Source organism: Schistocerca serialis, chromosome 6, assembly GCF_023864345.2.
Source record: "Schistocerca serialis cubense isolate TAMUIC-IGC-003099 chromosome 6, iqSchSeri2.2, whole genome shotgun sequence".
Classification (NCBI taxonomy): domain Eukaryota; kingdom Metazoa; phylum Arthropoda; class Insecta; order Orthoptera; family Acrididae; genus Schistocerca; species Schistocerca serialis.
The window spans coordinates 527,569,179-527,596,194 of NC_064643.1; the positions used below are offsets into that span (position 1 = coordinate 527,569,179).

Below are 27,016 nucleotides of genomic sequence, written 5' to 3' on the forward strand. Positions count from 1 at the left end.
ACTGAACCATTCACATCTTCAAATTTTGTTGCATTCAAGGCTGTTATTTAACACAGTTCACAGGTTGTTTCTGCGCCATTAAACAGACAATATACTTTCATACATCATTTCAGATTTGTTTTCATTAGTAAGTTCAAGCTAAGTACACATGTTTATTTTTAGTGCCTAAGTGCTTTTATATAAATGTTAATAATTTTATAATTGCAATGAATTGTCAATGCTTTACAGCTGTCAGTCAAACTGTGAAACAGCCTTCAAACAACCAGGAAAAAACCATTCACTATATATACTCACAATTAATGTCACTACTATGACGTCACTCATCCTACTTGCTCACTGGAGTTGCAAGTTATAGTTTCAAACCTTGTTCAGGCAAGCCAAATCAATGTGTATGATACCTGTTTTTTATTTTAATGCCTTAGATAGACCCCAATTTTATTTTTTTTAAGACTGCATATCCTTTTTCTTGTAAACAATCTGCCCAAAATTTAATTAATTCACTTCTGACTTTATTCCTGAAACTGAGCTGAGCTATTAATTGTTTATGAAGCACTTTTTCTTGATTTTTCTCTCTATGAACTTCAAACAGTTTCTTTTGGAATTGCAAAAAAATGAAACATAAATCTGTTGCCTGGAAATGACTTTTTAGCATGTTCCATTGTTGGTATTTTGCACTTCAAAACTGCATTCAGAGAGAGATTTCGAATTTGTGTCACTACTCCATGTTACGCATAAGTGACATAGGATCTACACACAGGTTTCCATAAGCAATTACAATGAGTGTCAGACATATTTCTTCATTGTCTGGTGGGTCGCAGGCCAGATGAGAATGAGATAGCTCACACTGACACGAAAAGAATATATCAACTGTAGCTAGCACGCCACATTACGATATTAACTGGCTGGTGGAAGCAACATGGTAGATTGCCTGTGCCACTTTGGAAACTCAACTACCAGGTAAAGGAGCCCAAATGGAAGTCACCCATGGAAAAAAACAAATGTATGTTCATTGTACAATCACCATGGAGTAAAATTGAAAACTCTTTCTCATAAGTATACTCGATATGAAGACAAAAAAACTGAACTAAAATAATCCAAGAAATTGAGGAAAAAGCATAATAGTTTAAAAATGAGTTTTGATTCATTAAAACAGGAGGGTCATCAGAGAAACTCTCTTTCTGAAAGTGTTGGTAAAATAAAGGAAAGCTGTATGAAATTAAATTAGCATTTGTGAACACAGCGAAATTGAGTTTCCAACAAAACAGTACACAGATGTTCAAATACAGGCTGGGATACTGAATGGTAGAATACAATAACAAAGGCAGAAAGTTGTGCACATAAATTAGAGCAATGTTTATCACAGTGGCTGAGCATGCAAGGCTTTGTCATGAAAAATGTAATTTGAAACATCTGCACAAGCAAGACATTTTGCCACAATTGGCCTAGTCTTTGGTAGTAATTCATTAACAAACCATAAGGTTTAATTTTCCATCATTCAAATACGAATAGTTTAGAGTCATATTTATTAACAATAAACAAAATCTGTGTACACATGTTAACAGTTCTTCACTTTTATTTTCCCTGATAATCATTCAACATTCACAGTCTCATGTTAAATGATTAATGTGTAAGTGTTGCAGAACTCCTTGAACGAACAGGTACTTAAGGCCATGTAACTACATACCTGCATACTACTCCACCCAGTGTAATGTCTCTAGTGCTAAAAAATTCTGAAGAGACCCTGTTTATCACTCCTTTAACTCTTACTACAGAATTAAATCCACCCCCAACCTCCCATTCCTCTCCAGAATGAAAGCTCAAAAGTTTATCTCCTGCTCCTTAGTTTACTACATGTTACTCAATGAGTCACAAACTTTTTCCACGAACATTTTACATATTTTTATTCCTGCCAATTATTTTTGCAAGGTGTGCCAACAGTATGTGGCTGACATGCAATTAGAAAGACACAGAAAGGAAAAGAGAGAGAGAGAGAGAGAGAGAGAGAGGGGCGGGGGGGGGGGAGTACATAAATATGCTTCAACTATCTCTACAAAACAGAACGCGTACCATGACATGCCATTACACTGACTGTAGCCAAACTGTTGTACTGTTTGATATCGCTATTTCAGCAATATGATTTTATATTAGCATGTTTGAGTACAGAGATCTCACAATGGTGATCATTGACAGAAACCAGTCACCTTTCACTGTAATTTTGAAATACTTGGTTGCTATCATCCTCAACAGTGACAGTGGTCATCCTGCAGTCAGAATGTCACATTTTACCAAAGGTTTTAGCATGTTCATGCGTACCGACAAGGCAAATATGCACAAGTGCATGTAAGCATGCACATATGCAGATGGTATACAGGCTGCATCTTTAATAAAATACAGTTTTATGGTACAGTATTACACTAAAAAAGATCATTTTGCACAAAGTAATACTCCAATCGTTCTGCTCCACAATGCAATAGTCATACCAAGCATACACAACACAGGTTAATTACAATTTATTCCACCCCACAGTGAATAAAATGAAGTAAATGGGAAAAAATATACCTGTACATTACACAAATGAAAGGAATCACAAAACTCTCTGCAAACAATACATGCAAACTAAACAATCACTTTCTTAAATGGAAATAAAAAGATGGATGCTGAACAAAACTATGGGGAAGTATCTAGTATTACAAACACACACAACACACGCACAAAACAACTACAAATGACATACCATCCCTGAAAGAGGAGTCTTTCCAGCACGAGCCCACTGAAACGGGTAAATGGTTGCTCATAAGTTTTTACATGAAAACTGCTCTAAAACTTATCAACATATTTTCATCTGTAGTTTCTAGAAGGTCATAGCAGATCACTGTCCACAAATGTACAAATTATGTGAAGTTAAATAAATTCTATCCTTTAATATATAGAGAGGAGGACAAAAAAATGTATGACACAAACACCAACTCTAAAGACAACTTCCATATGTTTTTAATTAGACAATGCAAAATACCATAAAACAGTATCTCAAAAAAAGATAATTTTCAAAGTCCATAACTATATCAACAAACCTATGTGTCACCCTGAATTCAGTGCCAAGCTGGAAGGCAAATTGTTACTAAATCTGTGTTATGACTCTTGTAAATGACTTGGCTTAAGTACGAAAGAACTTTTACACAAGATGTTTATCACACTAACCATATACAGAACATAAGCAGTTCACATAACTTCTTGGTAATTCATACTGTTGTGCCTATGGCTACTCCATTTCTCGTAGAACTAGAATGACGTGTGGGGCTTGCGTTATTTAACAGTTGTCAGATCACTGGTTAACATTAAGATTATTTTTGGGTGGTATTTGTATTTTAGCGGTCTAACCTTGAGTATCATTGCAGGCATGTTCAACTAGTTTATTTACAAATGCTGCTGAGCTCCTCAGCACACCAAATACCTTGGTAGAAAGGAAGAGAGAGATTACAAAATTCCTTGTCAAGGATATTAAACCGAATTTAAACAAACAATAATTAAAAATCTACATACAAATTGGCAAACAACAACAACAACAACAACCACCACCACCACCACAACTGCCAGCAAATACTAATGGCTGCCTCAGCTCTCTGCTTTTTTGATGATGCTGTTTACATTAGATGTAACAAAGTGAAAAAATGTTACCCTACAAATGACATTCTATTTGACCACCACAGTAACTGGATTGTGGCATATTTTCAATTGTGATTAAAAAGAAAAATCAGCTGTTCAGTCACCTTTGAATAATCTAGTTTGCGATTACTTCAGCGGATCTACAAATCAACACTACTTCACTGTTCACATGTTGACAAACACAGTCATATTCATTTAAAATGAATTTGTATTTTCTTTCGACAACATAAATGACGAAATCCACAAACAGGATACAAGAACTATTTGCCTAGTATTGCAGAAATGGATTTTTCAGGAAATCAAACAATGGAAAAATCTTTGATAAAATAACAACAATATAAAAAGTATAGATGTCTATTAACAACATACAGGTGTTGAGTGACAGACAGTGACATTGAAAAAAGACCACTAGATATCATCCAGCAATCTTAAGTCCTTCATCACATGTAGACAGACAGGCAGGCAGGCAGGCAGGCAGGCAGGCAGGCAGACACACAAATTCACAACTAGCATACATGAGGCTACTGCCATCTTCGGACCCTAATGTGGTAGCCCTTCACATGACAATGGTCATTTTTGTATGAGCTGTGAATGTATATTTGTGTTTTATTCTGCGTACGTCTGATGAAGGACTTAAGTCTGATAGCTTAGTAATATCAGACATTTCCTTTTTCAACATGCCTACCTGTTACTCAACACTTCCTCTGAAGTGGTGAGGAGATATAGATATCTTTTTCATATTTTTGAGAAACCAGGAAATATTACTTGACAACTGAGGATGCATCACAAAGTTAAACTGAAAAGAGCTTTACAGACATTGATGATTAAAGAATTTGGCTGTACATTTTTACGAAGAGAATGGCTTTTATAGCACCTCAGACAAACAAAACTGACAGTACTGTACAAGCCAAATGATATAGAGAAGGCTGCATGATATCAACAGGAAACTGTATACAAAAACAATGGAAATGTGTGCAAAAAAGTTGATATTGTAATGAACCAAGGACTTTGACTGGGTAGGACAAACTGGATAAAGCTTGCTGCAGTGACTAATTGGTAGATATTATTATGATGAATAGAGAGTAGTACACTTCTGCAGCAACATTTGGCAATTTCTCAATGTTGCTTTTTTATCATATAATAAAACCATGTCGTGTAATGAGAACAAATTTTCATATGCATCACTGCATATTAGCATAAGAAAGAATTATCGAATCTAATTAAAAAACTAGTTTTTCTGATGAAAAAGCAATGAGCACAAGAGAAAAAAGGATAGTGGGTTAAAACATTAATGCAAATGGGAAAGCATAAAGTTAGGTTTCAGCATATTTATATTTGTGTTGTACGTTTACCTCATTGTAGACAGAGAAGTTAGAAATCAGATGTTTAGCAGTGCCGAGAACTTCAAAATTATAATGCTCATAGGGAGCAATAATTCAAGTGAAATGTATATACATGATATGAAACAACTAATCCATTCCAATACACTACACTCATGACTTGACTTGGTACTTTTCATGAATGTTGCTGGGAGCAGAGGTATCAACAGAAGTCATAATGTACTGACTCATTTTCACTCTGTGCTGACTTATGTTAGCAGACAGTACCCTTTGCAGTAACATTTTATAGTAGTGTCTCCAGTGGCGACTGCTGTGTAAGAGCACATGAACACCTTAACTTTTGATACTTGTAGATTTATTGGTTATTTTTCTTTGGATGGTGTTAAACATAATGCAGGTGCGGTAATCTGAAATGCATAGCACTAAATCTATCACAATGTGCTACATACTGCTCCTCTAGACCTGGTGAAACTTGGCATCAGAGTCTCCAGCACACCTTCATTTGTGCATGTTTTTAATGAAGTTCTGCACATGTCCAAATACATACAGATTTGATAAACAATGTGCATGGTTCACTGCTAACTCTTACCACTCGACTAAAAGTTTATGTCAATACCACCTGGTCGGAGCACATCGCAGCAGACTTTTGTCTACATTCGCTTGGCAGATACCGTTAGGCAGTAGCACACTCCACAGGTACGCAAATTCACTCACTATATAGTAAAATTACATCAGACATCAGTATACGTTATAATTATACTGACAGAAAAACCTATTTTGTCGGATTCTAAATGAGAGATAGCACAGTAAGTTCTGGCCTTTATCACAGAGTAATTCATTTGAGGCACTGAGCATTTATTCATGCTTCTGACATGTGCTGATCTTATGGTAGGTCAGGTTTATCTGTACTGCAGTTATTGTAGGTCCACATTGTACATATATCTGAACATCCACATGAAAAGCTGCCTCACCAGTTTCTCTGATATTCACTTAAATGTGGAGGGTCAAAGATGATGTGCTTTTGGCACTTATGGCTCTCAGTGCCTCATTTGTATCCTAGTCACGTGACCTTGTTGGCAGATAGCACTACTAGAATTTAATCATTTCCACAAAAAAAGTTTGTGTTTGGAGTTGGTTGTCTACTTTGCAGAGCAATGAAAGCTTAAACATTATTTCCGTTATTTTGTTCTTGGCATAAGAGCACTCAATTATGTACAAAACAACAAAATTCCACAAAACAATTCTTCCTTTTTTTCAGGCATGTTATGCATATTGTTATTATTATTATTATTATTATTATTATTATTGACAGTGGCCAAAATTGTGTAAGTATGTCGATAAGCATAACTGTTAAACATCAGCTACTATTAATTTTGCACTCTCTTATTTATCTGATTTAAAAAATTTGTGAACAACCAGAACATATATCTACAAGGTGCCACGGAGTATCTCTTTTTTATGCAGCAAACATGTTCAATTTTGACTACATAAAACACTTTAAATGACTGTTACCTCTGCTTCCATAGAAGCACTGATGAATTTTTGTTTTAAATGCTGCCTTCCTTGAAAGAGTAAGTGTTTCTGGGAGGCAGGGATTACTTTCAGCAACAGTGACGTGCCCAGTTATGTTGTGCTTACAGTAAAATCCAATAAACAGAGAAGATTGCTTCATACCTTTGGGCTTGAACCACTAGCATGCTATTTATAGCTATAGATAAGGTAAGGTATTAGCATACAAGAATGTGTTCATAAATAATGTGTAACTGATACGAGGAACAAAACTAAAAACACAATGCAATACATAATTTGGAAGTTTTTGATACCAATGAAGACGAACCAAAACTAAGTTGTCAGTATGAATTTTCTACCAAAATGAGCATACCATCTCGCAATTATTTCAGAATAAAATACAAAAGCGCAATGTTTTGGTAGAATGGTAGTATCATAAGAAAGAGATGGGGTATTAAGAAAATAAATACAAAAATATTGACACACATGGTTAAGAATGGGGGCCCAAATGAAGGAGTCCAGCAATAATAGTGAAAAACAGATTCGTCAAATATTAGCTGCCAAATAGTATAAAGAAGTCTGTTCTCATCGTCGTCCCTGGAACAACAGATTTCCCTTAAATGAATTAAATTTTTAAAACTAACTGCATCCATATCAACAAAATGGCAGAATTTTTTCGTGGCAAATCTACCCTCAGCCCAATTGGTTTGAACACAATGGTGGTTTACTAGGAACAGACCTACTGGACTAATTCTTACTTAACACCCTATATTTTCTAGAATAAAAGTTATCAATACAGAAGAACAAGCCACTGGTATGTACAAAAATAACAGAAAAATAGCAAGAAAAACTAATATTTTTCACACCTTCAAGCAACTACTGCAAAAAAGTTATTCATTTCAGTGGCAGAGATTGGTTTGATAAAAAATGTTTCACAACAGTTTTAAGCCAAATGTTTATGCTTTTGGGCACACATTCTTGGGGAGTATGGAAATGGTAAAAATAACAGATAAATTCAAAGAATGTTGCCTGTAACAAAGCGCCTTACCAGTGGCACATCATCCTCTGTATCTTCTTCACTTTTTACGGAATAATAGCTATTATCCTCAATTTTAATATTATCTAATTCTGTCTTGATATAAGTGTTGCTATGGTCCATATTACTCATTGAAGTCTCTTCAAGCAGGCTGTTTTCATTAGTAATACCATCACCATCACCACCACTAGCTTCACCATCTTCAAATTCGGGTTCCTCTTTAAAATCTTCAACAGGCTGATATTCTGGGACCGATTGATAGCCATCAGTCATTTCAGCTGACTCTTCAGGAACCTCATCCTTAATTTTTACCTCAATTTGTTGTTCTATCCTTTCAACTTTTTCTTTCTTTTCTTTGTGGTGCTCACCTTCCTTACTTTTAACTGCAAGAAACAATAATAAGAGTACTTAAAAACATCATTTTGTCTTGTTCACATGGTTAAATTTGGAGATAAAAATTCAAAATGAAAGATCAAAAATCTAGTTAGCTGGAGAACTGAATCTCATGAAATTTTTAACAGTAAAAAGCATTTCATCAATTACAAAAACCTCAAAATAAAGGAGCCTCCTATATAAAGATAAAGAAAGAATATATTTAATGTAAGAGTAAATGGAATGGGTTTCCACTGCTCAAATACATGGGATTCAAATAATGACGAACTTCAACATAATTAATTATATTTTGGCACTGATCACTAAAACCTACTGAACAGAGTCTGTCTATTCTTCCTTGAGTGCAGTAAACTGTGAGAAAAAAGAGCGTATGACCTTTCATGACAAAAAATTTTAACCACTGCCCATTTTTATTGCTTTTTTCACATCTCTCTCTTCATCACAATATGTCCAGTGCTCCATTATGAATTACACCACTTATTCTGTAATTCACTTGCAACACCTTTATGATCAACCAATGGAAAATTGAGAGTGCAATAATGAAAATGTTCACTTTTCACTGTTAAAGGCATAGCTGAACATGTGAGCTTTTGGCCACAAGGCCTTCTTCTAAAGTACACACACACACACACACACACACACACACACACACACACAAACCACTGTCTCTGGCCACAGACAAATTGCGCTATCTCAACTGAAGAAAGAGAGGTGCTGTGGCAGGAGGGGATGGGGAGATCTGTCAAGACATATTCAACGAGCCATCTACAATGAGATGACAAAAGTCATGGGATGGCAATATACTCATACACAGATGGTACTAGCATCGTGCACACAAGGGGTAAAAGGGCAGTGCATTGGCGGAGCTGCCATTTGTGATTCATGTGAAAAGGTTTCCGATTATGGGCACACGACAGGAATTAACAGACTCTGAATGCAGAGTAGTAGTTGGAGTTAGACACATGGGACATTCAGTTTTAGAAAGCAGGGAATTCAATATTCCAAGAGAGTGCTGAGAATACTAAATTCCAGGCATCACCTCTCACCATGTAAAACACAATGGTCAACAACTGAGAGCAGCAGTGTTTGAGTAGAGTGAGCAGTGCTAACAGAGAAGCAACACAGTGTGAAATACCCACAGAGATAAGTGTGGGATGATGAACATATCCATTAGGACAAGGTGGTGAAATCTAGCATTAATGGGCTATGGCAGCAGTCAACTGATGTGCATGCTTTTGCCAACAGCACGACATTGTTTGCAGCGCCCCTCCTGGGCTCATGACCATATCATCTGGACCCTAGACGACTGGAAAACCATGACCTGGTCAGATGAGTCCAGATTTCTGTTGTTAAGAGCTGACTGAAGTGTTCGAGTGTGGCACAGACCCCACAAACCCACGAATCCATGCTGTCAACTAGGCAATGGGCAAACCGGTAGTGGCTCCATTATGGTGTGGGCTGTGTTTACATGGAATGGACTGGGTCCACTGATCCAACTGAACTGATCACTGACTGGAAAAGGTTATGTTCAGCTACAAGGAGACCATTTGCAGCCATTCATGGACTTCATGTTACCAAACAACAAAGGAATTTTTATGGATGACAATGCTCCATGTCACTGGGCCACAATCGTTCACGAATGGTTTGAAGAACTGGACAATTCGACCAAATGAATTGGTCACCCTGATACCCGCCATGAAACTCGTTGAAAATTTAAGGGACATAATCGAGATGTCAGTTTGTGCACAAAATTCTGCACCGGGAACACTTTCACAATTATAGATGGCTATACAGGCAGCATGGCTCAATATTTCTGCAGAAGACTTCGAACAACTTGTTGAATCCATGCCAAACCGAGCTGCTGCACTATACTGGGCAAAAGGATGTCTGACATGATATTAGGATCCATCCCACGACTTTCGTCACCTCAGTGTAAATATTTTCTATGGATGTACATAAATCAAGGAAAACCTGATTACAATGGCCATCTGTATTGGAACAAGCATACTCCTATAAATAGTAGTGACCGGATAGTGATCATTTCGCACTGCATTTGACAGTCAATCTATTAACAGGGGCTAGAAAATTTCCCTTTTTGCGATAAATACAACATAGATGTGAATTCTGCCTCAAAATATGGAAATGCAAAATTATCTAATATACATTATTTTAGAATGAATTGTACCCAAATGAACTATTTTACCAGACATAGTTTGATATAGCTTTATTTTCTGCGCATAAAATATAAAAAATGCAACCAATTTTCAGTTACTGGTATCGTACAACATCTGGCAAAACCCAATTTGGAAATATAATGTGCATAAGAACCAGCTTGCAAAATAAAAAAATGCACAAAAACAATGATTATCAATGTGCTTGGTGATCTGGTGCCACGGCAGCTGTGGATGATTGAAAGGTTTATTTAAGATATACGCGGTAATGCTATTAGACAACAAACAAAACAAAAGATGCACACAAATACTCTTTATTGTTTTTCAAAATAGTCGCCACCCGCTGCAACCTGCTTCTGACAATGTTCGTGCAGCTTCTGGAAACTATCAGCAAAGGCCTTCTGTGGAATCGATCACAGAATGGTTGTCACACGATCTTTGATGGCATTCATGTTCGCACAACATTCGTCTTTCATGGCAGCCTTCATGTGGGGAAACAGAAAGAAGTCCGCAGAAGGCAGATCAGGGGAGTACGGAGGGTGTTCGAGAACAGTCACCATCTTCTGCATCAGGAATTGGCACACACGGATCGCACAGTGTACAGGGGCATTGTCATGAAGCAACATTCATTTTCTAGTTCTGTGCAACTCCAGCCGAACCTGCCGGAAACGATGTAGTGATAAAGTTCAAAACACACACAAAATGCAGCGTTAATGGTTTGACCTTCAGGAACAAATTCCTTGTGGATGATGCCGTTGCTGTTAAAGAAGGCGATCAACAGTGTTTTACCACAACAAGGTGGTATTTTTGTTTACTCCATCTCCACCAAGAGAAAACACATGTGCTCCATCAAACGAAAACAGGGCACAGAGTAACATCACTACTATGTGTCTTAAGTCCAAGAAGCATGCCATTTGTGTTTTCTTTTGGTCATGCTGACGTGAATTTATGAGGTAATAGTGAGTTATGTAGTGCAACTTAATATACCAACACAAAGAGCCCAAAACTTACACCACAAAAACAACTTTAATGCCATCAACAACCGAACTCACCAGACACCAAATTCCTTATGAATGACATATCAGTATCATATAACACAGAAAACACAAAAACACTGGAGACCCAATGCCCAGGGACAGTGGCCATGTGTGTGTGTGTGTGTGTGTGTGTGTGTGTGTGTGTGTTTTCAATTTTGGAAGAATGACTTTTTTTGCCCCAAAGCTTAAATGATTAGTAGTGTTTTTCATTGTACCTGTCTAGGGCCCAATGCCTTCTCTACATGGTTAGTAGCAATCTACCCTTTTCATATTATTGTTATTTCATGCTGGACTTTCCATTGTCAAGTCATATGAATGTGATACTTTCATGACAGTAAATTAAAAAAAAACAACATACTATTCAATAGATAGTTACAATTATTTGTGATGTTAAACTTAGTCATAATGTAAGATATATACTTTGCCCCACTTTCTCTGTGCAGTGCACTGATAAGACAATCTGAATACTTAAGATAAAAGTCCTTCTGCACTGGAAGAGGACGGAAAAACTAATTCTTCAACATTCAAAAACTTTGAGCCATCCTCCCAAAATGATTCCATGAAATGAGGAGTAGGAAACATCCTTCTGCCAAAAATTTATTGTTTGAGAAGGCACCTGAAAAGACGCTGTAGGTTGAGGTTGACGACCTGGCACGTAATACTTGTGACCAGATCAGTTCAAAAAAGTCACATTTAACTGAAGGGAATGTGTCTGTGAAATGCCACATGAAGAATACTTTGGTATTACTGACACAGGCATATGAATCCAGTAACATTTCCAATTTTGATGACATTAGGGCATTTCATAACTTCAGTCCCCCATAAATGTACTCTTTTCAAGGACAGAAACTATGTAATGGAACAGAGAGCAAGAAAAACATTACATATGATTGTTGTGCGACAATACTGATGAAAATGAAAAGCCGTTTCCATTAAAGACTGTAACCACAAAACACTGTAACCACAGAGTTAAACAGCAATGCCTGGATTATCATAGACATTTTTGGAATATTACGATAATTCCATGTCAACTAACCTACGCTTCCCTCCTCAACCATCATGAATTTTGTTGAACATTTACACATGTCCTCATGAATATTAGTGAAGTTTAATGTTCGTCAAACCTATTCTGGCAGAGTAACAGCCACTTTTTTGACTCCACGTGTGAATTCACACATAGCGAGCGTGAATTTCTGCCAAATTTGAGTTGTCATCTCTCAAGCAATATTTTGTCGAAAGAAACTAAACATCTTGAAAAACTTTATGCATTTTGTTACAAATAATAATGAAATGAATTTTACAAGCCATATTCAGCCAGAAAATCGTAGGCAAAATTGTCCAAAAATTCAAAGTTTGGCTGTTAATAACTCAGCGACTGAAGGTATGATGAATGTGAAACTTGGTATCTCGTAACCTAACAATGTAAGGTTCTCAAATATACAGTTTCATTTACATATCATTTTTCCAATGCTGAATAAATTAAGTGAAAAGTTGAAGATTTTGTAAGGTGGTCAGAATGTAATGTTTTGGACCTGATTTTGCAAAAAACTGTGTTCTATAAAACTTATTTCATTATCCAATGTGGGCTATCAATGCTAGATAATTTGAATCAAAGTTGGGTGCAGGAAATGCGATGCGAAAAAAATGTAAACTTCGGATTCTTATATCTCAGAGTACACACATGTTGAACATGAAAATTAATACATAATAAATCACTAGCACAAATATGTGGAATACAACATTTCATTCATCTACTACTTTCCAATGGTCTACAAATTCGCCAAAAAGATGACGACTTCTGTGAAATGGTGAAAATAGGACTCATTTGACACTTCTTTTACGAACACAGTTTTTATTAAAGCTACAAAACAAGTCTCATTCTAGACAACACGTTTTAAGGAACCCCCTCCCCTAATTCATGGGTTTAATTTCAAATATGTGATAACAATGCTACAAAAATTTGGGGCAAAGTAACTGGAAAAATCGCACTATGAATAAAGTCTTAACTTCGGTTTTTGATATTTTGTTGATTAACGGCTTGATAAACATGAAGCTGTGGACAACAACTTGTGAACATAAAGTTCTCCAATATAAAATTTCATTCATGTACTACTATCCACATTTCTACAAAACCAATTCAAACTTAATTTTTGTAAAAATTACAAAAATAGATAACATTCAATTTGCTTCCAGAAAATTTGTTTTCCATACCTGTTTTCAAACTAATCACAGTCAGAAAGAGCATGTTTTCAAGCAGCCGGAAAATCATGCTCGATTTTTCAATGTATGGAAACAATACCTGAAAATGACCGACAAATTCGAGAGTTGTATATCGTTTTTATTTTTAAGTTGATAAGTAACAGTTCACTATATAGCGCTGGTCCATGGTGAGGTTTTCACTACCATTTCAGGAATATGAATCAGCAAACTCATCACCATAGGGGTCATGACCAATAGCTGTGCAGTACCAGCCACGGGTGTGTTTCTTCATCCACATTCCCAAGCCTGTAATCTGCTTTCTTAATTTAGGTTCCAAAGCCTTATGGTACCTGCCTATTTACAAAGCCATTTGCTGAGTACCTGAAATCCTCTGTTCATTGCTTGAAGACTACTGATTATTTACTTCAGCCGTTTCCATGGTAGACAGCATGTGAGATATGATCACGGCATTATCTCTAAACAATGTCATCATGGTCCAATGCAATACAGTGAGATATCACTCGTCAATAATACACAGCAGAACATGGTCAACAGGTTGTTGAAATGTAGCCTGTTATTTTGGTTCATTCCCTCAAATTTGTCCATCATTTTCTAAAAGCAAGTTGAATGGGACTTATTTTAATTTTTAGAAAAATTAAGTTTGAACTGATCTTTTAGACATTTGGAAAGAAGTATGTGAATGATATTTTATACTGGGTAGCCTTACATTGCAAAGTTGTTGAGTCTAAAGTTTCATGTTAATGATTACATTTCAGTAAGCTATAAGAAGCCAAAGATAAAACTTTATTCACAGCATGGTTTTTCTGGCTACTTTGCCCCAATTTACGGAGCATTATTAGGCCTGGATGAAAAATAATCCCACTGTTTGGGGGCGGGGAAGGGGGGGGGGGGCTTAAAAGACATTCGTTAGGAGGACATAAGTTTTGACACTTTAATAGAAAACTGTATTTATAAATGAAGTGTGGAATGTATCCCATTTTAACCATTTCCTAAAGATCATCATCTTGTTGATGAATTTGTAGATCATTAGACAAAAGTAACTAAATGAAATTTTGTATCCCAAATCCTCCTGCTTTTGACCTATTGGATGTTAAGTTTCATGATCAGCACGTGTTTACTCTATGAGATGTAAAAATTCAAAGTTTATATTTCTTCCGTGCCACAATTTGCGTGTCCATGGTTCAAATTATCTAGCATTGATAGCTCACATTGGGTAAGCAAAAAATTTTTTGGTCTTTTTTTTGTTAAAACAATTGTCTTTTAATGAGTCCAGTTTGGAAAGAGTAATAGAACATAGTTCCTTTGCAAAATCAGGTCTAAAAGACCACATTTTTCACCTACTTACCAAATCTACTTTCCATTTAATTTATTCCGAACTGGAAAGTGGTACAAAAACAAAACTTTATATCTGACAACCTTGTGTTGTTGGATTACATACCAAGTTTCATGTTCATCATACCTTTAGTCCCTGAGATATATATGAAGCCAAACTTTGAAATTTTTTGGGCAATTTTGCCTACAATTTTCTGGCTGAATATGACTTGTAAAATTCTTTTCATTATTGTTCTCATGAAAATGCAAAAGTGGTACAAGATGGCCTAATTTCATTTCATCAACAAAATTTTGCCCGAGATAACAGCTCAAATTCACCAGAAATTTACATTCACTCTGCACATGGAGTAAAACAAGCAGCTGTATCTCAGCCAGTATTGCTGCGACAAATGTTAAACTTTATCAGTGTTCATGGGAGACGTGTGAATGTTCAATAAAATTTCGGTGAAATCTGTGATAGACAAGCAGGAAAAGGTTCTGAAATTAATGGACTGACCTACTACATAGTAGTTTATTGTAAAGTTGAAGCAGAGACAGACACATTGTTCTTATTACTGACAGTTAATCTGCACATCCAAATGCAACATCATTTGTGCTCTTTCCCTTGCAAACTGCCCAAGTCACCTATACTTCTGGACCTCAGCATAATTCACCCCATGAAAGCAAGAGTATGGCTGCTGTGCAGAGATCAATTTCATTCCTCAAAAGAAAGACATACCTGAAAAATTAACATTTTACAGACCACACACGGTACTGCATGGAAGGCTTTGACTCAACAGATGGCATTGAACTGTTTCTCTTGAAGACTAAATGTCCAATAAGTTCTGCTGTAACCGTGCATGGACTTGATACTGTTACCAGCTATTTTTACTTATTTCGGTCAGTTTTTGCAGCATTAAGTGAGTACATATACTCTGTAGCTCTGAAAAATGATTTGTCCAAAAGCCAGAAAAGTTCTCTTGTTAATATGCTTTCCATGTCTCAGCATGTGTATTACTATTTGAGTTACCTTGACTCCTTAAATTATTTTCATTCTGTCATCAGTTGAGGTTTTCGTAACCACATAAGAAGTGTTGCCTGTTAGCACTCGTATCAGGGTCTTGGTCTGATAGTCATTTAATAATTTTTCTGGTGGTTTACCACACGGGCATAGTCAAAGATTCACCCTCTATTGGCGGTGGACTAATGTTGAGCCACTTGTGCTGGCAAAACATCAAACAATCCACTAAACAACCAACAGCCGAATACCCTGAGATGGCATCAACAGGCAACAAGTCAATATCTGCTTACCATTATCTTCAGCCTTGTGTTATCTTCAAATCAAGATACTGGTAGTGACTTTACATGCAACAAAATAGTTATGTCCCCAGATACGTGTTAGAAGGGATTTCACTGTAAATGAACCCGCCCTCAATGAATCCTCTCATATATATATATTGTAGATTTTTTAAATACTAATCAAAATTATGTGTCAGTAATAAAAAGTTTTTTGCAATAAATACCTTTGTCCTTTTGGTCCTTTTCTTTACTTCTGTGTTTCTCCTTGTCACTGTGCTTTTTATCAGAGCTAGAGCTAACTTTTTCCTTACTTGAACTACTGTGCCTTTCTTTATCCTTGCTAGAGGAGGAACTGTGCTTATCTCTGTCCTTCTCCTTGTCGCGATGAGAAGAACTACTATGCCGATCCTTGTCCTTATCTTTGCTCGAGCTGTTGCTGCTGTGTTTGTCTTTGTCTTTGCTGTGTTATCAAACATATGAAATCAGTATTAAAATAATGCACTATTTGCAAATAATCTCTAAGAGATCAGCATACAATATATGTTTTAAGTTGAAAATGAAACTTAAGTTAGTACGTAAACACACTGAAAATCCTGCTTTTCAAAAGGTGGCTTTTCTTGGTATAACTCGAAGAAAAAGCAGTCTGCAAGACCACTGTGGTCGGTTTCTACATTTAGTATCCTGAGGGTATGGAATTTGACTTTTAATTTAAAATATCTCATAACAGCATTTCAAAACAGTTTTGTCACAGTCTCAGAGAAACCAACATTGAGAAAATAGAGGCCTTCAGGGTTTCCAATTAAAATCTGTTAAATACAAGGAGAACAGTCTAGAACATAAATCAAACATACAAATACATACAAGCCTCATTAAAAATAACAACATTTATAATTAGTAATATTTATCTTCTACCTTGTCATCATGTAATAACCCCACAGCTGAAAATGAAATACCATTATATGTTCATAAAAGTATTCATATTGATTATAAAATATGACAGTTGCCCCAAAATAGTACTTGACACATCAAACATTACCTGGAGTCACAAATAATAAAAAAGAAACCAAAGACTTTGACTTATGGTCATTATATGTAATTAGAAATTTATATTTCTTAGGAAATATGTCCCCCCCCCCATGAACAATGGACCTTGCCATTGGTGGGGAGGCTTGCATGCCTCAGCGATACGGGTAGCAGTACCACAGGTGCAAACACAACAGAAGGGTACCTGTTGAGAGGCCAGACGAACATATGGTTCCTGAAGAAGGGCAGCAGCCTTTTCAGTAGTTGCAAAGGCAATAGTCCGGATGATTGACTGATCTGGCCTTGTAACAATAACCAAAACAGCCTTGCTGTGCTGGTACTGTGAGCAGCTGAAAGCAATGGGAAACTACAGCCGTAATTTTTCCCGAGGGCGTGCAGCTTTGTTGTATGGTTAAATGATGATAGCATCCTCTTGGGTAAAATATTCTAGAGATAAAATAGTCCCCCATTCGTATCTCCGAATGGGTACTACTCAGGATGATGATATCAGAAGAAATAAAACTGGAGTTCCATGGATCGAAGAATGAAATGTCAGATCCCTTAATCGGCAGTTAGGTTAGAAAATTTAAAAAGGGAAATGCGTATGTTACAGTTAGATATAGTGAGAATTTGTGAAGTTCAGTGACAAGAGGAACAAGACTTTAGGTCAGGTGAACACATGGTTATAAATACAAAATCAAATAGGGGTAATGCAGAAGTACGTTTAATAAAAAATTAAAAAAAATAGGAGCACGGCTAAGCTACTATGAACAGCATAGTCAATGCAATATCGTAGCCAAGATAGACACGAAGCCCACGCCAAGCACAGTAGTACAAGTTTATATGCCAACTAGCTCTGCAGATGACGAAGAGATTGAAGACATGGATAATGAGATAAAAGAAATCATTCAGATAGTGAGCGGAGACGAAAATGTAATAGTCATGGGGGGACTGGAATTCAATAGCAGGAAAAGAAAGAGAAGGAAAAATAGTAGATGAATATGGAATGGGGTTATGGAATTAAAGAGGAAGCCGCCTGGTAGAATTTTGCTCAGAGTATAACTTAATCATAGCTAACACTTGGTTTAAGAATCATGAAAGGAGGTTGTATATGAGGAAGAGACCTGCAGACATTGGAAGGTTTTAGATAGATTATATAATGGTAAGACAGAGTTAGAAACCAGGTTTGTAAGATATTTCCAGGGGCACTCCGACCACAATTTATTGGTTATGAACTGTAGACTAAAACTGAAGAAACTGCAAAAAGGTAGGAATTTAAGGAGATGGGAACTGCGTAAACTGAAAGAACCAAAGGTTGTAGGGAGTTTCAGAGAGAGCATTTGGGATCGATTGACAAGAACGGGGGAAGGAAACACAGTAGAAGAAGAATGGGTAGTTTTCAGAGATGAAATAGTGAAGGCAGTAGGGGATCAAGTAGATAAAAAGGCGTTGGATAGTTGAAATCCTTGGGTAACAGAAGAGATACTCAATTTAATTGATGAAAGGAGAAAATATAAAAATGCAGTAAATGAAGCAGGCAAAAAGGAATATAAACGTCTCAAAAATTAGATAGACAGGAAGTCAAAATCACTAATCAGGGATGACTAGAGGACAAATGTAAAGATGTAGAGGCATATTTCACTATGGGTAAAATAGATACCGCCTACAGGAAAATTAAAGAGACCTTTGGAGAAACAAGAACCACTTGTATGAATACCAAGAGCTCAGATGGAAAACCAGTTCTAAGCCAAGAAGGGAAAGCAGAAAGGTGAAAGGAGTACATAGATGGCCTATACAAGGGTGATGGCTTCAACTTTTGTAGCCTGTCTTCCTCAGTTGTGTGTAATATTACGGTATATTGATAATTTTTACTTATGGATCGTCTGACAGCAACTGAAGAAAACACAATTTTAGTGCCATACATGTTTCGCCTTTATTTTCTGCAAGGCATCATCAGTGGCAGGTTGTGTCGACAATTTCTTACATATTACGCTCCTGTTGCATTTTTGGTGTTGTTCTTCTTCTTACGAGTGCCAATTTGAGGTTTTTCCCACATTCCACAGCACTATGAACTGAATGCTTGTTTCAATGCAAATTTGTTAACATCGATTATAGATTAAAGTGTGAGGAAGTCTTTTCTGAAAATATTTGTATGGAAGTGAAACGTGAACGATAAATAGTTTAGACAAGAAGAAAACAGACGTTTTCAAAATGTGGTGCTGCAGAAGAATGCTGAAGATTAGATGGATAAATCACATAACTAATGAGGAGGGTACTGAATAGAATTGGGGAGAAGAGGAATTTGTGGCACAAATTGACTAGACGAATGGATCAGTTGGTAGGACATGTTCTGAGGCATCAAGTGATCACCAGTTTAGTATTGGTGGGAAGCATGGAGGGTAAAAATTGTAGAGGGGGACCAACAGATGAATACACTAAGCAGATTCTGAAGGATGTATGTTGCAGAAGTACTTGGAGGTGATGAAGCTTGCACAAGATACGGTAGCATGGAGAGCTGCATCAAACCAGTCTCTGAACTGAAGACCAAGACCACCACCACCACCACCACCACCACCACCACCACCAACACAACAAGATATATTTTTGACAGTACATCAGAGAAATTCATTTGGCAAACAGAAGGAGAGAATATATCTTTAGGTGATTTTTCTTTCTAAATCTGGCAACCCGCAAGCAATTTTCCAATTCACAGATAATTTTATTTGTTAAGATTGTTTAAGCGAATGTAACAAGAAAAACAAAAATTGAACTTACAAGTAATTTTTAATTGATATTTAACACACGTAATGTGGTAAATGCAAAAATCCTATTCAATATTACAAATGCAGGAGAAACTTATCAACAATTTTTCTGAGTGTGGTATATCCTAAAAGCAAGGTTGCATACACAAGCTAATGTAAATGGTTACAAAATTGCTGGAGCAAGAAGATATATTTGTAGGCTGTCATTGAGACTTGCAAATGAGTAAAATGTGATTCCCGATGTTCCAGAGCAACAAAAAAAGATTCAATGGGGAAATCTGACTTCTGATGTACAAGTAGTCCAGAAACTAAATCCGGCGCAATAACAACGTGCTCTGTGGATTGGTATGGAAAGAGATGAATGCACATGTTTGTATAACCACAGCTAATCGGGTAAAGCTTACTTTGTGTGCCTGTGACTGTTTTAACAATAAATTAATTCTTATACATTCTGCCTTGAGAAAAAACAAATATTCGTTTTTGCATCACCAATCGAGATTTCAGTGATGTTTCGTCATCTTCAGTGAGTTCCCTTAATTTTTCTACCTACCAGTTAGCGAAAGTAACATGAGAAAACCTGTAGTTTGGGAATGTCTGAAAAGCATTAGACTCAGTATCACACCCACACTTAATGTCAAAATTATGATCATATGAGGTACCAAGTGAAATTTGTGACTACAATGAGGACTTTTTGGCAGGGAGGACACAGCGTGTTATTTTGGATGGAGTGTCATTGTCAAATGCAGGTAGAAGTAACTTCGACGTATCAACGGAAGTGTGTTGGGGCCCTTGCTGTTCAAGTTACACATTAATGACCTTGCAGACAATATTAATTGTAGCAACAGACAATATTAATTGTAACCTCAGACATTTGAAGATGATGCGTTATCTGTAATGTAGTACTGTCTAAAAGAAGCTGCATAAACATTCAGTGAAATGTTAATAATAAGATTTCAAAGTGGTGCAACGATTGGCAACTTGCTTTAATTGTGCAAAAAACATAGTATCCTATGTCTATAATGTAAATGAGTCACAGCTGGAATTGGCCAACTCATACAAATACCTGGGTGTAACCTTTGTAGGGATATAAAATGGAATGATCACGTGGGATCAGTTGTGGGTAAAGCAAGTGGTAAACTTCATTTTATTGGTAGAATACCAGGGAAGTGCAATCAGTCTACAAACAAGACTGCCTACAAATCACTCGTATGACCCATTCTAGACTATTGCTCAATTGAGGATGCAACCTGTACCAATTGCAGACGGCCAGTGAAAAACAGAAGATTAGAGTTAAAAGCTCCAAAACTCATTGAATACCTAAATTTGGATAGTTAGATGGGGATTTAAACAATTATCCTCATAATTGCGAGTCCGGTGTGCTAACAATGGCATCATGTCACTTGGCAACAGTCACTGAAGTTGCAGGTTAAAAGCATTTTGCTGGGATATTATGTGGAGAAGAAGTCACATATTATGCTTTTTTGAGGGCCAAAAATATATCAATTCGACCTGTGAACTGTTTGTTCTATTAATTTCATAATTTCTACTGATAAAACAAATTAACTGAGTAAAGGAAAACAACTGCACAAAACCACATACGAAACAAACCTTGTTCCAGGCAGTTGCGTAGTAGACTGCTGAGCTAAAAATGCATTACACTACAGTTGCCACCATTTAGGTACACCTTACTGGTCTTGACTCCACATCATAAAATCACGTGCCTAGTGTAGGTCTACAATAACTGCTGCAAAAGTCGCAGCAGGGTCGGTCGGTCTCTCTCTGTCCTTAGGCTAAGTGTCAAAAAGGTGTCAATCCTTCTACTAAACTCAGTTACAAGAGTTCTTTATTTTTATGAGCAGGTCTGAACATCAGTTAATGGGACTGCCTCCTGCATAACATGCTGGTTAGTTCAAACTTCAGAAACAGCCATTTTTTGGGCTGTAATGTGTACAATGTAGTGGGAGGAAGCAAGAGCACCTGTAAAGTAAAATAGTTCGGGGGGGGGGGGGGGGGGGGAGGCTAGAACTGGGGATATGGAGTATTTTGCCAGATGAATGGTGACCTGCAAGTACCCACAAAAAAATTCCACTTCTGACCCTGTTAAAAATCTGCATAATGCTGACTTTTAAATCATTTTCTTGACAGAAAAACACCTGATGACTCTATATTTTTTTCCTTTTCCTATGACCTGGGGCCCAGGTATGGGCAGACTTGGGAAGGAGCATAAAACAATTCTAAGTGAAGAAGCATAATGTCAAGTTAAAACATCATGAACATGGCGCAGTATCTGCATCTCTTTGTCAAAATATTATCACCGTGTTTGGTAAGGGAAATGAAATTGGCCTTGATCATTTCAAGAAATTACGCAAAAATAGGTGCCTAAACAGTCACTTTTCTTGATCTGAGCTTTTAAAACAACACTGCTTAAATCTACTTTGAATTAAAAGACATACAATACAGTATTGGAATATCTGATACATTTTAACCAGTTGCTACTCACTGTATAGCGGAGATGCTGAGTTACAGAGAGGGGGGAAAAAAATGAAAAACCCTGTCACACAATAAGCTTTCGGCCAACAAGGCCTTTGTCAAAGAGAGAGAGAGAGAGAGAGAGAGAGAGAGAGAGAGAGAGAGAGAGAGAGAGAGAGAGAGAGAGAGAGAGAGAGAGAGAGAGAGAGAGAGGAGTTGCAAAATAAAACATGGCAGGAAGACTAAAGGGCACTTTGTACTAAAATTAAAATTTACCTCCCCAGGCATCATATGGCAGTAAGATAAGAGAGACAGAGTAATCAGGTGTTACGAAAAATACACACGTGTCTTGTTCGAGGGAGTAGGATGTCAGCAGCATAAGACCATGGGAGAATATTTTTACTCTGTCCTACAACTCTTAATTTGACCCATGGTACTCGGAGAAATTCCTAATTAATTTCTGTTTTCGCAGTTGCTTCAACACTTTTCCTCTCTCCACCCTTTTACCACTTTGATAATCTACTGCAAACCTTTTCTTGTTCTGGGTGCATATTTACACAATAAGAAGACCTTTATTCATATTTTTACAGTATCTGAGAGTGGTTAAAATGTAAAATCAAGCAACTGAGATCCAGGATGGAATGTAACAATGAAAAGAATACTTGCTGCTCATCATACAGCAGAGATATTGTGTCACAGACAAGCAACAAAAAGACTGTCACACAATAAGCTTTTGTGGAACAAGGCCTTTGTCAAACACAAGCGACCCCCCCCCCCCCCACCACACACACAAAACCAATATCTCTATCAGCTGAAGCAGTGTATGATGGGAGAGGTAATTGGGTGGATGTAAGGAAGGGGTTGGGGGCAGGGAGGGAGAGGGATAGCAGGGTAAGGGTAGGGACATTCAAGTGCTGTTGCGGAGCTTGCAGGGATAAGATGGAGAGAGGGTAGGCCAGCTAAGTGCAGTCGGGAGGTTAGACGGAGGGCAGGAAAAATAAAGGGTATCATAAAAGGAGATAAGTTCCCCTAACCCTATTAGTGTCAAACTTTGTTAGGTCATTTTCCTTACTTTCCTGTTCCCGTTGCAGCCCAGCACTACATAAGCCCTCTATCCCACCAATGCACCCCGTCTTTATACTTCTCTTCTTTTCCACTAACCCCTCCTGCCCCTGCCCCCCCCCCCACTCCCCGTCTAACCTCCCGACTACACCTAGCTGGCCTACTCTCTCCCCACCTCGTCCCTGCACTTTACCGTCCCCCATCCTAACCCTGTTATCCCTCCCCCTCCCACCCCAGCCTCTTTTGTACTCCCACACAATTGCAATCTCCCACTTCCAGACTGCTGTTCATAGTCTGGTTTCTGCTGCTATGGACTGTGGTCATTTGTGTGTGTTTGTGTGTGTGTGTGTGTGTGTGTGTGTAAGGGGGAAGAGCCTGCACGTGTGCAGGGACTTCAGTTGGTGGTGGTGGACAAAATGTGGGTTCTATAGTTAGTCCAGTGCAAATGTGGTATTTAGTAATGTGTCATTTAAATATCAATATCTGGGTGTAATGTTGCAAAGCGATATACCTGGAACAAGCATCTGAGAAAAGTGTGATAGGGAAGGCGAATGGTCAACTTTGGTTTATTGGAAGGATTACAGGAAAGTGTGGATCACCTGTAAAGCAGACGGCATATAGGACAATGGTGTAACCCACCATTGAGTACTGCTCAGGGGTTTGGGATCTGTGCCACAGCAGACTGAAGAAAGATATTGAAACAATTCAGTGGTGGGCTGCCAGATTTGTTACCAGTAGGTTCGAACAACACGTTAGTGTCAAGGAGATGCTACAGGAACTCACATGAGAATCTCTGGAGGGTAGGTGACCTTCTTTTTCAGAGACATTATTGAGAACATTTAGAGAATAACTTCTAAAGCAGACTGATGAAAGATTCTACCGCCACCAACATACATTGCGCATTAAGGACCACAAAGACAAGAGTCAAGAAAATAGGCCTCATACAGAGGAATATAGATAGTCTTTTTTCCCTCGCTCTATTTGCAAATGAAACAGGAAAGGAAATGACTAGTACTGGTACAGGGTACCCTCCGCTATGCACTGTACAGTGGCTTCTGGAGTATCTCTGCACATGTAGAGAAGGAAGTGCGGGGAAGGGAGAAGTGGAAGAGGAGGGAGTGGAGAGAGAGAGAGAGAGAGAGAGAGAGAGAGAGAGAGATGATTTTCTCCTTATGGCATATTACTTTACCTTCATTAAATATACGTATGCTGTTATTTATACATAATCACTCTTTAACCATCGACAATGAATTTGAGAAAAACTGCTATAATTTAGCTTCCTGCAATATTAGAACACATTCGGCAAAACAATCAACTGTCAAGTACTTCTGTAATCATTACACAAGAAGATAAATTACCTGGAACTGGAACTTTTATGTTCTTTTTCTGAACTTGAGCTCTTGTGTTCCTTGTCTTTACTTGAACTACTTTTATGTTCTCTGTCCTTATCCTTTCTTTCATCTTTGTGTTTCTTCTCTTTATCCTTGTCTCGCTCTTTTTCCTTCTCTCTCACTTTATCCTTGTCCCTTTCTCTGTCTTTATCCTTATCCTTTTCCCTTTCTTTGTCCTTCTCTCTATCCCTGTCTCTGTCCTTATCTTTGCTACTGCTACTGCTATGTTTTTCTTTATCCTGCACAGAAAGAAGACAGTAAAGTAAGAAATAACACAATGAAAATGTGAAACAAATAATTTCTTCCTTCAACACACATCTAATAACATCAGAGTTTAAATGAAACATTTGGATTTAGACTGGGTTTTCATTTATCTTCATGTAAAAAAATGCAGACTTATTATTTAATGAATTACTATTTTATGTGGTAATGTGAAAGCCTTACAGCTCTTATACATAATTTTTATCATTAATACAACTAAACAACAAAATCTTTGTATTACTTTAAACATAATAATTTATTGATCATATTTCTTACCACATATTTCATGAAAACAATGGATAAAAGTTAATTTTTCGTTGTCGCTGAGACCGACAGTTTCATTATAGGCACAGTTTTTGACACCTGATACTCTCATAGCTGGTGCTACAAGCATGCTCATTGATGGATTACAAACATGTTGATATAAAGAAACCTGTGCTCTAAGATTCACATCGACTGCATTCTTGATTTAATGGATCATTAATTATGGATTAAAACTGGCCTACATCATGGAAGTCTCTGAATATTTAAATGACAATGACTTTTTTCCTTTTTTACTCCCTTTTTCCTCTTTACACATACATATAGAAAAACCACTTGACAGCAATATTTGCAGTATGGCAGAAACTAAATTTCCACTTAAGTGGTTAAATCTATTCTAGGTTTTAATGAGTTCAATATGTTAAGTACTGGCCAATGCTCAATCCTTTCACGACCTATGTATTCTCAATCAAAACACCATATTTTCAACTTTTACAACATTTCTTCGGCCTGATACTGAACTCAATAACATTTCGATTTTGAGATGACAATTCAAATTCGAAAATTTTAACTATAAATGACATTTCACATTTAAAATTCATTCTAAGCTAACCAGCTGTTGCCATACTGTTAGTTTTTAACACATTTGCAACGAATTTGGCAGGGATAACAAAGAAAACTGAAGTATTAACAATAGTATGAAATATGACAAGAGTACTTGCAACCTGTAAAATCTTAGTAATTGAACATTATCACAAACCTTTCCACTTGAACTTTTGTCTCTATGCTTCTCCTTGTCTCTGTCTTTGTCTCGATGCTCCTTGTGCTTGTCTTTGTGCCTTTCTTTGTCTCTGTGTTTGTCCTTATGTTCAGACTTGTGTTCCTTTTTGGAATGCTTCTCTTGGTAGCCATTAGAAATGCCATTAACGACAAGCTGTCCCACTAAAAAATTTACATAAAATGTCGTAAACATATGGTACAGGCTTATTCTACATGAAAAGACTGACTCCCAAGAATTTAAAGATCCATGAACTAGCATACTTACCTTCAGGCACATTTCCTGGTGGACTCCGGTTTTCCTTTGCATTTCTTTCCTTTTTGAAAAAAAAGGGAGGTTTATTAAAATGATAGACCACAGCTGTTTTATGCAACAAATTTCTTAATTACACAGCAAAAACAGTTATGAAAAGTGACACTATATATCACTACGTGGGACTTAGTCTCCGTACGCCATTTTGCGGACTTAGAAAATTTCTACTCAATTGCTGGCCCTCGGTATAAATATACATACTCATGCACAGAAGTCTCTAATTTATGAAAGTAGAAACTTAAGAGTTGTAGATTTATTAAAGGAAACAGTACTTACAGACTCTAAAGAAAGTTCATCGCCAGGTACTTCAAGGTTCATTTTACAAATATGCTAGCCTACTTCTCCGCTGTGCTGTCCGCAGTTGGGAGACCTGTGAACGACCAGACGCCGAACACCGTTCGGAATCAAAGTCCCGAAATTCCGGTGTGCGCATGCGCTAGCTTGTAGCGGCAATGCCCTTCTTCGTGACGAAATGTTCGACGAGAGAAGGAGATTCGTGAGGATTAGTGCGACAGATGGGTGTAATATTTTTGTGTCTATGAGCGACTAAAAGTTGACGAAAGACTCCTTGAGAAATCATGTCACATTTGCTATTGAACTGTTGTAATTACTCTGCCTTTAGAAGCAATGAGCGTGTTTCCTAGAAATGGTTGCCTAACAAGAAAAATTACGTTTGTGATGTCTCATCTTCACCAGTAATAACAACTACGAGAAATAT

The 27,016-nt window shown here is 37.2% G+C and overlaps 1 protein-coding gene across 2 annotated transcripts in view; it reads right to left on the reverse strand.

The window, feature by feature from the left end:
• Positions 1-26,724, reverse strand: part of LOC126483628 (DNA topoisomerase I, mitochondrial) — a 44,470-nt gene extending 17,746 nt beyond the window's left edge. The window contains exons 1-7 of one of the 2 annotated variants that reach the window (XM_050106676.1): positions 26,575-26,724; positions 26,254-26,302; positions 25,969-26,150; positions 24,654-24,925; positions 16,204-16,439; positions 7,561-7,931; positions 2,735-2,770 (exon numbers count right to left, since the gene is read on the reverse strand). In XM_050106676.1, coding sequence (XP_049962633.1) covers positions 2,735-2,770; positions 7,561-7,931; positions 16,204-16,439; positions 24,654-24,925; positions 25,969-26,150; positions 26,254-26,302; positions 26,575-26,616 — 1,188 coding nt within the window. In that variant the 5' untranslated portion in view covers positions 26,617-26,724. The remainder of the gene's footprint in view (positions 1-2,734; positions 2,771-7,560; positions 7,932-16,203; positions 16,440-24,653; positions 24,926-25,968; positions 26,151-26,253; positions 26,303-26,574) is intronic. The other variant, XM_050106677.1, reaches the window with a different exon arrangement.
• Between the last annotated feature and the right edge of the window lie 292 nt (positions 26,725-27,016).